This window comes from Tamandua tetradactyla, chromosome 8 (assembly GCF_023851605.1).
Source record: "Tamandua tetradactyla isolate mTamTet1 chromosome 8, mTamTet1.pri, whole genome shotgun sequence".
In the NCBI taxonomy this organism is placed as follows: Eukaryota; Metazoa; Chordata; class Mammalia; order Pilosa; family Myrmecophagidae; genus Tamandua; species Tamandua tetradactyla.
The window spans coordinates 53153407-53169973 of record NC_135334.1 but is presented as its reverse complement, the minus strand read 5'-3'; the positions used below and the strand labels follow the sequence as shown (position 1 = coordinate 53169973).

The 16567-nt window shown below is 37.7% G+C and overlaps 1 protein-coding gene across 7 annotated transcripts in view; it reads left to right on the top strand.

Moving 5' to 3' along the window:
• The window catches only part of NAALAD2 (N-acetylated alpha-linked acidic dipeptidase 2), a 63005-nt gene that overhangs the window by 26564 nt on the left and 19874 nt on the right, over positions 1–16567 (top strand). For all 7 annotated transcript variants that reach the window (XM_077113304.1, XM_077113303.1, XM_077113305.1 and 4 more), the window contains 2 exons: positions 3261–3354; positions 13193–13291. In XM_077113304.1, coding sequence (XP_076969419.1) covers positions 3261–3354; positions 13193–13291 — 193 coding nt within the window. The remainder of the gene's footprint in view (positions 1–3260; positions 3355–13192; positions 13292–16567) is intronic.

Here is a 16567-nt window from a genome sequence, read left to right as displayed (position 1 = left end):
TATAGAAAGGGGAAAATCAGTTGATATTCTCCCTCTACTTTTACTAGAGGTTCAGAAACTTCCTGTCCAAAGTGAATATTGTCTTTAACAAGTTAGAATTTAGGTTTTCTGAATTATTACCTAGGTATTTTATCTTTTTTTAGGTTATAGGTTTTTTTAGGTTTTTAGGTATTTTGAAAAATACCAATGAGTTGGTTTTTTTTAACAATGTTATTTAGAATGTGAAACCTGATAGGTTTTGACCTGGGAAACCATCTCCACCATCAAGGTCATGAACATATACGTTACACCAAAAAGTTTCCTTCTCTCTTTGTGATCCCTCCCTACCAATCCTTTCTGCCCCCTCCCTGAGGCAACCACTGATGGGATTGGTATCAGCATAATTATTTTGACATCTATCCATGTTATGTATAGCAATAGCTCATTTCTTTTTTTGCTAGGTAATATTTCATTTTGTGTGTATACCATGATTTGTTTATCCATTCATTTGCTCATGGATACTTGGGTATCTTCAGCTTTATACGTAAAGTTACTATGAACATTCATGTATAAATATTTTTATGAACCTGTGTTTTATTTCTCTTGGGTAAATAGGAGTGGAAAGGCTGAATATGATAAATGTATATTTAACTTTTTAAGAAGCTTACAAGTTGGTTTCCAAAGTTGTTCCATTTTACATTCCCGCAGCAATGTATGAGTATTCCAGTTGCTACATCCTCACCAATACTTAGTAAAGTCAACCTTTTTAGCTTTATACTCTACTAGAGATATAGTGTTATCTTATTGTAGTTTTAATTTTCATTTTCCTTATGACCAGTGGTGTTAAATATAATTTCATATAGTTATTTTTGTCTTCTGAATATCTTCTTTGGTGAAGTGTCTGTTCAAATATTTTGTCTATTTCTTAAAGTTAGATTCTTTGTTATCTTATTACTGAGTTTTGAGAATAATTTATGTAATCTAGTGTCTAGTTTTCTATCAAAAATGTGATTTGTAAATATTTTCTCCCAGAATATTTGTCTTTTCATTCTCTTTCCCTGTCTTTCAAAGAGCAGAAGCGTTTAATGCTTAATAATTGGAGTCCAATTTATCAATATTTTTCTTTAGTGGATCTACTTTTCATGTTCTAAGAAAAATATACTTAGCTGTAGGTCACATAGATTTTCTCTTGTGCCTTCCTCTAAAAGTTGTATAGTTTTAGGTTTTACATTTAGGTTCATGATCCATTGTAGATTAATTTTTTATATGGCATGAGGTGTAGATTGAAGGTAATTTTGCGTGTGGATATTCATAGCACCTCTGGTCAAAAAATACTCTCCTTTGTCAACTAAAATTGCTCTTGCACCTTTGTTGAAAACCAATAGGTCATATATGTGCAGGTCTACTTCTGGACTCTCTATTTGTTCCACTTAATTTGCTTGTCTAATTTGATATCAGTACCTCACTGCTTTGATTATAGTAGCTTTATAGAAATTCTTGATGTCAAAGTTGACTTTGCCTATCTATATGAATTTTAGAAACAGCTTGACAATTTCCACCAAACAGCCTTCTGGGATTTTGGTTAGGATTGTTTTAAATCTATTGTTTAAATCAGTTTGGGGAGAGTTGACAGCTTAGCAATATTAAATTTCTGATCCTTGATCATGGAACTCTCTTTTTATTTAGGTATTCTTTAATTTCTCTCAGTATTGTTTTGAAGTTCTTGCTTCATTGTTCGTTGACCTTGTATCCTGCAACCTTGTAAAACTAAATAGTTCTAGTAGCTTTTTGTAGATTCCTTTGAATTTTTACATAGCTGATCATCTCATCTGAGTATAAAGACAGTTTTATTTCTTTGTTTCCAATTTGCATGTCTTTGGTTTCTTTTTCTTGCCCTATTGTACCAGCTAGAACTTTCAGTAAAATAGTGAATAGAAGCTGTTAGAGCAGACATCTTTGCCTTCTTCTTGCTCTGAGGGGAAAACCATCCAGTCTTTCTCTGTTAAGCTTGATGTTAGCTGTAGGATTTTTTGGTAGTTTCCTTTTACCAGACTGAGGAAATTTGCTTCCATTTCTAATGTGCTGAAATTTTTTTTATTTTTTATTTTTATTAATTAAAAAAAGAATTAACAAAACAATTAGAAATCATTCCATTCTACATGTACAATCAGTAATTCTTAATAACATCACATAGTTGCATATTCATCATTTCTTAGTACATTTGCATCGATTTAGAAAAAGAAATAAAAAGACAACAGAATGAGAATTAAAACAATAATAGAAAGAAAAAAAAAAAACAAACCTATACCTCACATGCAGCTTCATTCAGTGTTTTAACATAATTGCATTACAATTGGGTAGTATTGTGCTGTCCATTTCTGAGTTTTTATATCCAGTCCCGTTGTACAGTCTGAATCCCTTCAGCTCCAATTACCCCTTCTCTTTTTTTTTTTTTTTTTAATTAACGGAAAAAAAGAAATTAACCCAACATTTAGAAATCATACCATTCTACATATGCAATCAGTAATTCTTAACATCATCACATAGATGCATGATCATCATTTCTTAGTACTGAAATTTTTTTTAAAAATAGGGATGTATATTAGATTTTGTCAAATGTTTTTTTCTGCAACTACCGAAATGCTCATTAAAAATTTTTTTGTTAAATTTCACTGCTATTTGAATGTTAAACCAGTCCTGTTTCCTGGGATAAACCCCACTTAGCCACAATATGTTATTCTTTTATATATTGTTGGATTGGTACCAATAAGAGTTTAAATAATTTTCGGTTTTTCTTTAAAGAGAGAATTGTATAATTGTTTGAATAAGATCTTTATCATTTATTTACCAATATCTCATATGTTTCCTTCCAGTTTTTTCCCAATTATTTCTAATTTCAGAATCTTGGTCACATTTTTCAGACATCTGATTAACTAAAGCTTTTCTAAGAAGGATTCAAGATATCTTTGTGAAAGTAAAATATTCCTGTAGTGTTCAAGAAAATGAATGTGAAATTAAAAAAAAAAATTGGGAATCTATAATCCCCATAATCTATTTTATATTAAAATGCCAAGGATTTAATGTTTTACTGTTAATCAAATAAGACATTTTACTGTTTATCTAATAGACCATATTTGATAAAACAATCATTTGACGTTTTTAGAACTTTTAATTTTGGTATAATTTCAAATTTATAGCAAATTTGCAAAGATAATACAAGAAACTCATTTTGCCTCTTGCTTAGATGCTCCAATTGTTTTCATGCACTTGATTTTTTGCAGAGTACACCTTCCGGCTTGATATTGAAAAAGGAGTGGGAATTCCTCAAATCCCTGTACATCCCATTGGATATAATGATGCAGAAATATTATTACGGTATAGTTTTCTAGTTGGATATGGGATTAAGATATTTTGCACTAAGATGTCCATTTTCTGATCTCCAGTCAATATAACTAATTACTTAATAACTTCTGATATTGAAATAATAGTGTAATCCTCTTTGTATTAGATAAGAGGCCAATTTATTGACTAAGAAATAATAATAAAACATTACTGTCTTTGTTACAAATGAAATTCTCAACTATAAGACCATATACTAAGAAAAAAATGAATACTGAATTAAAATTTTTCAGATAGTTATTTCTTTAGATATTCCCATCATATTTACATTTGATCTCTATTTTAAAAATACAAAATGTACACTTCTGTGCTTTTCCAGTATAGTAGCTATTAACCACACAGAACTATAAACATTTGAAATATGGCTGCTCTGAATTGAAATGTGTTGCAGGTATAAAATTCAGATTTGTTCTGAAGACAGTACCAAACAAGAAGGGCCCTGTTCTAGTTTACTAGCTGCCGGAATACGATATACCAGAAATGGAATGGCTTTTTTAAAAGGGGAATTTAATAAGTTACAAGTTTACAATTCTAAGGCCATGAAAATGTCCCAGTTAAAGCAAGTCTGTAGAAATACCCAATCTAAGGCATCCAGGGAAAGATACCTTGATTCAGTAAGGCTGATGAAGTTCAGGGTTTCTCTCTCAAGTGGAAAGGCACATGGTGAACATGGTGTCATCTGCTAGCTTCCTCTCCAGCTCCCCAGGAGGCATTTTCCTTCTTCATCTCTAAAAGTCACTGGCTGGTGGACTCTCTGCTTCGTGGTTCTCTGCTCTCTGCTCTCTCAGAATCTCATGACTCTCTCTCTTGTTGTTCTCTAGTTTTTTCCAAAGTGCTTCTACTTTTAAAGGATTCCAGTAAAACCAATCAAGAACCACCTGGAATGGGTGTAGACACATCTCCATCTAATCAAGTTTAATTCCCACACTTGATTGAGTCATATCTCCATGGAGATAAGCTAAAGTTCCTAACATACAGTACTGAGCAGGGATAAGAAGAAACCCACAGAATTGCACCCACAAAGCTGATTAGGATTAAAACATGGCTTTTCTCAGGCACATAAACCTTTTCAAACTAGCAAAGGCCCTTAACTAAAATAGTCCATGTGTCATGGTTAGGGACAGGTGTCAACTTGGCCAAGTTGTGGTACCTGTTCATCTGATTGGGCAAGCGCTGGCCTGTCTGTTGCAATGAGGACATTTCATAGGATTAGGTCATGATCACGTCAGCTACATCCACAGCTGATTCCATTTGTAATCAGCCAAAGGGGAGTGTCTTCTGCAATTAGTGATGCTAAATCCAATCATGGGAAGCCTTTTAAGGAGGACTCAGAGGAGACAGGTTGCATTCCTGCTTTAGCTGGTGAGCCTCTCCTGTGGAGTTCATTCAGGCCATCCATTGGAGTCATCAGCTTCGCAGCCTGCCCTGTGGATTTTGGACTCTACATTCCTACGGTCACGTGAGACACTTTCATAAATTTTATATTTGCAAGTGTTCCCTGTTGATTCTGTTTCTCTAGAGAACCCTAACTAATACATCTTGGTACCAGGAGTGGTTCTTAAGGAACAGAATCTTAAAAATGGGTTTTTATGAATGGTTTTCTACTCTGACTGGGCTCAGAGACACTAAGGACTCTGATTCCCGTAATCAGAATGACACTCCCAATCCATGGGCTGAGTTGGCAAAGGAGATAGTCAAAATATCATCATTCGATTCTCCTAATGCTTCGCTTGTACGAAGCCAGACTCTGGGGGATAATGTTTTTGACACCTTTACAGAGTTTTGTAGAAATAAGTTATAGAGATATTGGTTGGTTGTTGTTAGATACACTGTCTACATTAAAGGGTGAAAGGGATGGGCTTAAGGCTTCAAACAAGAAGCTTAAGTGCCGTCTGAAAGATGTAGAGGTTTCTATGAGTATCCTGAAGGAAAATTTTATTTCCTGTAGCCGTAGACTTGAGATCTCTGAAAATCAGACTCAGAATCTTATTGTTAGAGTAGCAACTTTACAACGTAAACTGAAATCTCAGTCTTGCATGGTGTCTGCCGTTAAAGTGAGGGCATTGATTGGAAAGGAGTGGGACCCTGAAAAATGGGATGGTGACATATGGATTGATAATGATGTTGGGGGTGAGGTTGAAACCCTAGACCATGCTGAGCCTTCTTTAGATAACCCTGTAATAGTCTGCCCTGAGGACATAGCCGCCCCACCTTCAGCCTGCCTTGAGGAATTGGCCACCCAACCTCCTCCTGAAGGGATTAGCCCTAGAGTTATTAATCCTGTTTCACCAGATGAAACTGCAAATGAAAGCCCTGAAGCAAATGGCTTGGAAGATATTTCTAATTCTTTTCATGACCCACCCCCACCACCCCTCATTTCTTCTCGACCTATAACTAGACTAAAGTCCCAACAGGCCCCTAAAGGTGAGGTACAAAGTATCACACATGAGGAGGTACGTTATACTCCAAAAGAACTGTGTGAGTTTTCCAATTTATATAGACAGAAATCAGGGGAATATGTGTGGCAATGGATTTTAAGAGTGTAGGATAATGGTGGGAGGAATATAAGGCTGGATCAGGCTGAATTTATTGATATGGGCCCACTAAGCAGAGATTCTGCATTCAGTGTTATAGCTAGAGCAGTTAGAAAAGGTGTTAACAGCTTGTTTGGGTGGTTGGTTGAAACATGGATCAAAAGGTGGCCAACATTACCTGAGGTTGAAATGCCAGAACTGCCCTGGTATAATGTAGATGAGGGGATCCAGAGGCTTAGAGAGATTGGGATGTTAGAGTGGATTTATCATGCAAAGCCTGCTCTTACACCCTAGGAATGTCCAGAGGATGCACCTTTTACCAGAACAGTGAGAAATAAATTTGTGAGACTAGCACCATCATCCCTCAGGAGCTCTGTGGTTGCACTTCTCTGTAGGTCAGATATTACTGTAGGAACTGCTGTCACTGAGCTGGAATCCTTAAACACAATGGGGATGACAGGATCCCAAGTTGGCAGAAGCCAGGTGGCAGCACTTAATCACCAAAGACAGGGTAGACGTGGGTATTATAATAGACAACAAACTCAAAGGAGGCATCAAAATTATATGACACGCAGAGATTTGTGGCATTGGCTAGTAAATCATGGGGTGCCTAGAAATACAATAGAAGGGCAGTCTACTAAATTCTTGTTGGAGCTGTATAAACAAAAGAGTTCTAGGTCAAGGGAACAGAAGTCTAACCTGAATTACAAAAACACAGAGTCACGGCCCCTTAACCAATTTCCAGACTTGAAACAGTTTACAGACCCTGAGCCCCTTGAATGAAGGGGAGGCCAGGTCCCTATGGGGGAGAAACCTGTTACACTGCCACAAATTTATACTGTTAACCTTCCTCTAAGTCTTCCCCAAGGAGACCGACGGCCTTTTACCAGGGTAACTGTGCATTGGGGAAAAGGAAATGATCAGATATTTCGGGGATTATTAGACACTGGTTCAGAAGTGACATTAATTCCAGGGGACCCAAAACGTCACTCTGGACCACCAGTCAGAGTGGGGGCTTATGGAGGCCAGGTGATCAATGGAGTTTTAGCTCAGGTCCATCTCACAGTGGGTCCAGTGGGCCCCTGGATCCATCCTGTAGTTATTTCCCCAGTTCCGGAATGTATAATTGGCATAGACATACTGAGCAACTGGCAGAATCCCCACGTTGGTTCTCTAACTCGTGCAGTGAGGGCTATTATGGTGGGAAAGGCCAAGTGGAAGCCACTAGAACTGCCCCTACCAAGCAAAATAGTAAATCAAAAGCAATACCGTATTCCTGGAGGGATTGCAGAGATTACTGCCACTCTTAAGGACTTGAAAGATGCAGGGGTGGTGATTCCCACCACATCCCCATTCAACTCTCCTATTTGGCCTGTGCAGAAAACAGATGGGTCTTGGAGAATGACAGTGGATTATCGTAAACTCAACCAGGTGGTAACTCCAATTGCAGCTGCTGTTCCAGATGTAGTATCATTGCTTGAGCAAATCAATACATCCCCTGGTACCTGGTATGCAGCTATTGATCTGGCAAATGCTTTTTTCTCAATAGCTATTAGTAAGGACCACCAAAAACAGTTTGCTTTCAGCTGGCAAGGTCAGCAATATACTTTCACTGTCCTACCTCAGGGGTATATCAACTCTCCAGCCCTATGTCATAATCTTGTTCGCAGAGACCTTGATCGTTTCTGCCTCCCACAAGACATCACACTGGTCCATTATATTGATGATATCATGTTGATTGGACCTAGTGAGCAAGAAGTAGCAACTACTCTAGATTTACTGGTAAGGCATTTGCGTGTCAGAGGATGGGAGATAAATCCAACAAAAATACAGGGGCCTTCCACCTCAGTAAAATTTTTAGGTGTCCAGTGGTGTGGGGCATGTCGAGATATCCCTTCTAAGGTGAAGGATAAATTGCTGCATCTGGCCCCTCCCACAACCAAAAAAGAGGCACAACGCCTAGTTGGTCTTTTGGATTTTGGCGACAACATATTCCTCATTTGGGTGTGCTACTCCGGCCCATTTATCGAGTGACCAGAAAAGCTGCTAATTTTGAGTGGGGACCTGAACAAGAGGAGGCTCTGCGACAGGTCCAGGCTGCTGTGCAAGCTGCTCTGCCACTTGGGCCATATGATCCAGCAGATCCAATGGTGCTGGAAGTGTCAGTGGCAAATAGAGATGCTGTCTGGAGACTTTGGCATGCCCCTATAGGAGAATCACACCGCAGACCCTAAGGATTTTGGAGCAAAGCCTTACCATCTGCTGCAGATAACTACTCTCCTTTTGAGAAACAGCTTTTGGCCTGCTACTGGGCCTTAGTAGAGACTGAACGCTTAACCATGGGCCACCAAGTTACCATGAGACCTGAGTTGCCTATCATGAGTTGGGTGTTGTCTGACCCACCAAGCCATAAAGTTGGGCATGCACAGCAGCACTCTATTGTAAAGTGGAAATGGTATATACGAGATAGAGCCAGAGCAGGTCCTGAAGGCACAAGTAAGTTACATGAAGAAGTGGCACAAATGCCCATGGTTTCCACTCCTGCTGCCACATTACCTTCTCTTTCCCAGACCAGAGCTATGGCCTCTTGGGGTGTTCCTTACAGTGAATTGACTGAGGAAGAGAAAACTCGGGCCTGGTTTACAGATGGTTCAGCACGATATGCAGGTACCATCTGAAAGTGGACAGCTGCACCACTACAACCCCTTTCTAGGGTGTCCTTGAAGGACAGTGGTGAGGGGAAATCCTCCTAGTGGGCAGAACTTCGAGCAGTGCACCTGGTTGTTCACTTTGCTTGGAAGGAAAACTGGCCAGAGGTGCGTTTGTATACTGACTCATGGGCTGTTGCTAATGGTTTGGCTGGATGGTCAGGGACTTGGAAAGACCATAATTGGAAAATTGGTGACAAAGAGGTCTGGGGAAGAAGTATGCGGATAGACCTTTCTGAGTGGGCTAAAAACATGAAGATATTTGTGTCCCATGTGAATGCACACCAGAGGGTGACTTCAGCAGAGGAACATTTTAATAATCAAGTGGATAAGATGACCCGTTCTATGGATACCAGTCAGCCTCTTTCCCCCGCAACTCCTGTTATTGCCCAATGGGCTCATGAACAAAGTGGTCATGGTGGTAGGGATGGAGGTTATGCATGGGCTCAGCAACATGGACTTCCACTCACCAAGGCTGACCTGGCTACAGCCACTGCTGAGTGCCCAATCTGCCAGCAGCAGAGACCCACACTCAGCCCCCGATATGGCACCATTCCCCGAGGTGACCAGCCAGCTACATGGTGGCAGGTTGATTACATTGGACCACTCCCTTCATGGAAGGGGCAGCGATTTGTTCTAACTGGAATAGACACATACTCTGGATATGGGTTTGCTTTCCCTGCACGCAATGCTTCTGCCAAAACTACTATCCGTGGGCTTACAGAATGCCTTATCCATCATCATGGTATTCCACATAGCATTGCTTCGGATCAAGGAACACACTTCACAGCAAATGAAGTGTGGGAATGGGCACATGCTCATGGAATTCTCTGGTCTTACCATGTTCCCCATCATCCAGAAGCTGCTGGATTGATAGAACGGTGGAATGGCCTTTTGAAAACTCAATTACGGTGCCAACTAGGTGGCAAAAACTTGAAAGGCTGGGGTAATGTTCTCCAGGAAGCTGTGTATGCTCTGAATCAGCGTCCGCTGTATGGTGCTGTTTCTCCCATAGCCAGGATCCATGGGTCCAGGAACCAAGGGGTGGAAATGGGTGTGGTGCCACTCACTATTACTCCTAGTGATCCACTAGGAAAATTTTTGCTTCCTGTCCCTGCTACCCTGAGTTCTGCTGGTCTACAGGTTTTAGTTCCAAAATGGGGTGTGCTTTCTCCAGGAGAAACAACAGTGATATCACTGAACTGGAAGTTAAGATTGCCACCTGGCCACTTTGGGCTACTTATGCCTCTGGATCAACACACCAAGAAGGGGATTACATTATTGTCTGGGGTAATTGACCCTGACTATCAGAAGGAAGTAGGACTGCAACTACATAATGGAGGTAAAGAAGAGTTTTCTTGGAATATAGGAGATCCCCTGGGGCGTCTATTAGTACTACCATGCCCTGTGATTAAAATCAATGGAAAACTGCAACAACACAATCCAGGTAGGACCACTAATGGCTCTGAGACTTCAGGAATGAAGGTTTGGGTCACCCCACCAGGCAAAGAACCACGGCCAGCTGAAGTGCTTGCTGAGGGGAAAGGGAACATGGAATGGGTAGTGGAAGAAGGTAGTGATAAATATGAACTTCGACCACGTGATCAGTTACAGAAACGAGGACTGTAATGCTGTTTTGTTTGTGTTCTACTATTTAAGTTGTAAGATATCAAGTTTAAGAATGAATGTTGCCCAAGGATTTGCACGGTATTCTGGAGAGATTTAATGTGTTTCCAGTTATATGCAGGACAGTTGAGTATTGTCAGGTAAAAGAAAAAAATGTGTGCTTATTTGTTTTCATTTGGAAATTAAGTATGGTCTAAGGTGATATATATATATATATATATATATATATATATATATATATATATGTGCCAAGTTGACAAGGGGTGGACTGTCATGGTTAGGGACAGGTGTCAACTTGGCCATGTTGTGGTACCTGTTCATCTGATTGGGCAAGCGCTGGCCTGTCTGTTGCAATGAGGACATTTCATAGGATTAGGTCATGATTCCATTTGTAATCAGCCAAAGGGGAGTGTCTTCTGCAATTAGTGATGCTAAATCCAATCATGGGAAGCCTTTTAAGGAGGACTCAGAGGAGACAGGTTCCATTTCTGCTTTGGCTGGTGAGCCTCTCCTGTGGAGTTCATCCAGGCCATCCATTGGAGTCATCAGCTTCACAGCCTGCCCTGTGGATTTTGGACTCTGCATTCCTATGGTCACGTGAGACACTTTCATAAATTTTATATTTGCAAGTGTTCCCTGTTGATTCTGTTTCTCTAGAGAACCCTAACTAATACACCATGTAATTAATTCATTCCAGAAATATTTCTTGAGAACCTATGATTTGCCATTTGCTGGATTAGGGAACTAGATACATAACAATGAATAGTGTGCCCTGCCCTCTTGAAACTTATATTTTAGTGGTGGAGATAATAAACTGAAAGACATAGATTATGTAATGTCAGGTATTGATGAATGTTCTAAGGATAAGGTAAAGCATAATAAGAGATAGGGAAAGATAGGGGCTGTTTTTTTAGTGGGTGGCCAGAGAAGGCTAAGGCCTTTAAGGAAGAGATATTTGAATAGAGATATGATTATGTGGGGGAAGGCCATTTTAGGAAGAGGAACAAAACTCTCAAAGACCTGGTACCCTAAAATGTTTAGCATAATCAAGAAAAGAGACCAGTGGGGTGGAACACAATGAGCACAGACAAAACTCGTCGAAGTATTGTCAGATTACATAGGGTTTTGTAGGCCATGGCAATAAGCATTTGGAATTTATGCTTAGTGTGATGAGCAGCTACTGGAGCGTTTTAAGCTTTGTGACTTGATCTAATTTTAATAATGTGATTATTGGAGTGAAAATGATTTAAGAGTTGGGAAGGAGGTTAAATGAGGTAGTAACATCATAGGAGTGACTATGTTTTGCCTGAAAATTAAAGGTGTAGGGCATTGGATATTTGGGTTGAGAGCAGGACTAGTAACCATAGGATGTCATATAATAATGGAAGGAGCTAACCCTGCAGTCTTCCGAGGACAGAACAAAAGAAATAGGTCTTCTTAACAGCAGTACAGGTATGGTTAGATGTTAGGCAGTTTTCTAGTTCTCACAATTGTAAAATTTTAAAATTTGTTGCTTCTGGAAGTTACATCATTATCCAAGAGCCTCACTTGACTCTAAAATGCACATTTATCAGACAATCTTAAAATGTCTCTGAAACCTTAGGAAAAAAATTTGCAAATGAGAAAATGAGGAATTGTTTTATCTAGTTTGCATTTAAAATAAAGAGTGGGTCAATAAATGAAACTGTACATATAACATGTTACATGTTTACCTATTCTCATCTATAGTATAACCTCAGGAGCATCACTTGTCTATAAATTTTCTTTTATCATAAAATACATTAATTTTATAATAAATCTTTCTTATTTCTTACAAAGAGATTTGGGTGCTTCCACCTACACAACATCTCTGTCTACTAGGAAGAAATACCACTGGTCACCAAGAGTAGATGCTAATGTAGTATCTAACAGTGGTACAGTGCTTTGCAGTCTATATAGCGTTTTCACGTTTTAGGCAGATAGGCTATTATTTTACAAAAAGAAAATTTGTTTTTAGAGAATTCAAGCACTTGCTGGACACTAGTCCACTTGTAAGTAGTAAAACTAGGACACCACCCAGCTATAGTCCTCTTATGGTTAGGGCCATTAAACCTTGAAATGATTTTATTTCACGGACTTTATTGGGATTTATGTATGCAGTTAACTCTGAAAGTCAGTATAATTCAGCAACATGTAAATACTAAGATGATATTCACCTATACTGAAGGCAGAAATATGGGTCTCAAATGATTATAAATAGTTATTCAGAAATGTACTGCTTTATGAAGTAAATAGAAATTTCTTTCTCTTAAGACTATTTTCATGCACAGAATCTATCCTGGAAATCTCCCTTCTGACTGTGGATTTATATTTTTCAGGTTCCTTCAATAAAAAGCAGCACAATAAATTGATTCAGGACAGGGATTCTGAAATGTAGATTTGAATTCTTACCCCCACCAATTACTAGATGTGACTTTGGGCAAGTTACTTAATCTTTCTCTGATTCCGTTTCCCTATCTGTAAAATGAGAAAAATAATAGGGTTTTTATGAGAATTAGATGAGCTCATGTATGTAAAGTACTTAACACACTTTCTAGACTACAGTAAGTGCTTTATTAAGGTTTCCTATTATTGTATTCTAGAACTGGTGTTCCCTTGCATGTCTCCAAACTTCTATATATACATATATAAACAAGTAAAATCAAGAGTAAGGAAGCTGACGAGTCCCATCTCCTCTATTTCATTTTTCTCTTTAGCTCTTATCACTAACATATTGAATGTTCCTTATTTATCTTCATGATGGTTCCTTCAAAAGGGAAGGGAATTTTGATGGTATCTGGCACTTAGTAAATGCTCACTAAATACTTGTTGGATGTATGAATGAAATATCTCATCATCACACTTCTTGGTTTCTTTTTGGAAATTGTAATCTCATTTTATTCTGTCATTTTCATTTTCTCTCCACAGCAATATGGGAGGAGCTGCTCCACCAGATGAAAACTGGAAAGGAAGTCTTAATGTGAGTTATAATATCGGGCCTGGCTTTATAGGGAGTGATTCTTTCAGGTAATTTTGCATTACTTTAAATTGTATGGAAAAATTTTATATTTAATGGAATAATGTCAAGATAACTGTTCTGCAAGTTATTACCTCATTTTTCACTAGTGAACAATTGAACATTTTATATCATTTAAGCATAGAGAATGAAATATTAATTGTATTTTCTACTAATAGTGTTACCACAATAAATTTGTTTCACAAATTTCACACATTACTACATTTCAGTTATAGTTTTAACATGTCAAGCAATTATTTTTCTTTACCCCTTTCACCTAAAGTTTTTAAAATAATGTTTTAAATAACTTTCAAAACAATTTTTTAAATAACTTTCAACATGTGGAACAATAGGTGAGGTTAAGGGAAATGTTAAAGCAGAAGAGAGAAAGGAGCCAACATTCATTGATCACTTACTGTGTGGGTTGTGTGGGTTAAATGAGTTAAAATGGGAAAGCATTTAACTGTTGTAAAGCTCGTAGATGACCATTATAATAATTATTGTTATAACACATTATAGCACTCTTGTAAAGGACAGAGTGTCAAAGAATAAACTTTTGTTGAGCTTAGTCTTACAGAAAGAGAAGTTTCCTACAGGATCAAGGCAGATAGGAAATGCATTCTAGAGAGATCAGTTTGTACAGCTATTAAGGAATAATCACGATCAGATCTTTAAGAAGTTAAATTTGCCTGAAGCATAGGTGAAGAGGGATACTTAACACTGATAACTCACAGAATCAGCTGTTTTTATTAAACCAAAATTATTAAATCAATCTTATCTGTTAACAATTTAACTTAACGATGTGAACTTGGATTCTCAGTGTTTCTTACTTTTTGTACATTTTTTTATTCTACCACATTTAAATATTAGTTCAACTTTCTTATTTCATAGGTATTTTGGAAAATGTTCATTTATATAAGTGCTTATTCCATCTCTATAAATTAATCAGAACAAAGTTTCTTTAAGAGTTTATTAGCTAACTTATTAATACTTCCAGAAATGAGAAGACATAAACTCACAATGAAAGGTAAAGGCCTTTCTGAATCACGAACAGAAACACACTGACAGAGAGAGACCGTTTTGCTCTACTTGTGCAACTTCATTTGCAGGTCGAGTAAACACAGGAACATAAACTCACTGTTCTCAATATAAGAAAGCTGTTCTCCAAAATGGGCACACAGTATCCTTACTTGATTTGAGCTTAAGTGGACAGATACACAAGTAAACAAAAGGTATACTAAAATAATATTCCTGTTGTCTCTCACGCAACAGAAATCTTAATGAATCCATATATAGAGGTCACCAATGGCAAGAACATGAAACCAAATTCCCAATCACTGCTGCCATCAATGGGGAATAATTTATGAGCTGTAAGCAAATTAAAAACATAAAACACAAAATCATTATAGGGTGGAGGGGGGAATAGAGATACAGAAGCAAGGTTAAAGTTCCTAAAATTGCTCCTTAGGATTTACCTCTGAAAGTAAAAAGACATGTCTGGGTTTAAGCATCCTGTAACTGGTTCAATGAGAAAAATCCATTGGGCATCTTGGATGCCCAAAAATGATAAGGGATACTTTTAAAAATACTAAAATCATGATTCTATACACATATAAAGTGAACACGTGTCAAAGATTTTATTTAATTCACTAATTAACAATGCAACCAGAAAAGTGTTAAATCCATTTCAGAGAATTCAAAGATGGTACACATAAATCAGCTCATTAGAAATGCAGCAATGGATTTACTTAATAGCAGAAAAATTTCTGTAGTGAGGAAGGACATCAACTGAACATTCATCCGATAAATCATATCATACGTTTCAGTGGATGTGAATTATTTTTAATAGTATTAAGGTTTCTACCAGTTAAATTCTTTTTCCACAGAATTGTAAAATAGTCTAGTCAAAGACAATGAAAGGCAGAGAGCACAATGGATGAGCTAAGATTTTTGTTTTGTTTTCAGCTTTCCCTTGCCAGAATTATCTTACTTCATTGAACACACATTTCATCTATTATACCTCAGGAACCATACTGGGTTCTGGGGATTCATTAGAGAATAAAACAAGCAAATAATCCTACCTTGTGGAGTCTGTGTTAGAGCTCTTTTTTTTTGGTAACGTGATGAGTTTGTGTGATAGGAAAAAATAAGTATTATTATTCTCTAGGCAGTTAGGAAATGAGTCTAAAAACTTAGAATGGCATCAGTACTGAAGATGTTAAGATTCTTTGACAATTTGGACATGCATCTTATGCTTATTTTCTTATGTAGATTAAAATACATGTCTTTTTATGCATGTATTGTATTATTACTTAATTTTCCTTACTTAATGACATAATACCAATGTTTTTTTTGTCTTACTAATTATAGATTTTAGGTTAGTATTTTTAGAAACACATGCTAAACAATGTTTCTATTCTTTTGCTTCTATTTTTAAATTATTTTTATTGTGAAATATATATACAAAATTTCAAAGTACATTGTAACAAGTACATTGTAACAAGTAGTTATAAAACAGATTTCAAAGTTTAGTATGGGTTACAGTTCCACAATTTCAGATTTTTCCTTCTATCTGCTCCAAGACAGTGGAGACTAAAAAGAAATATCAAAATAATGATTCAGTAGTCATACTCATTTGTTAAATTCTAACTTCTCTGTGGTAACTATTTCTTCAGTCATTCTCCCAATCTTTAGGGATATTTGGGCTCTGCCCATTCTAACTTTTTTGTGTTGAAAAGGGGTGTCGACAGTATGGGTTAGGGGGATGGAACTGGTTGATGTTCTTGGAAATACTGGCACCTCAAGGTTTCAGGACCTGGCTAGGAACCATCTGAAGGCTTAAGGTTTCTGAACAGTAAACTTAATACATGAAACTTCTGTAGAATTTCAGATAGAGCCCTTAGTGTTCTTTAGGGTAAACAGGAATGATGTTGGTTGGAGTTTGGCAAGCTGTGACAATTAGCAATATCTACCTGAAGCTTGTGTAAGAGTTGCCTCCAGAATAGCTACTTGACTCTATTTGAATTCTCTTAGCCATTGACACTTTATTTTGGTACATTTCTTTCCCCCCTTTTGGTTTAGAAGGCATTGTCAATCCCATGGTGCCAGGGCCAGGCTCATCCCTTGGAGTCATGTCCCACATTGCCAGGGAGAATTATACTCCTGGATGTCTTGTCCCCTGTGTGGGTAATGATTTTACTTGCAGAGTTAGGCTTAAAGAGAGAGAGGTTGCGTCTCAGCAACAAAAGAGGTTCTCTGAAGTAACTCTCAGGCATAATTATAGGTAG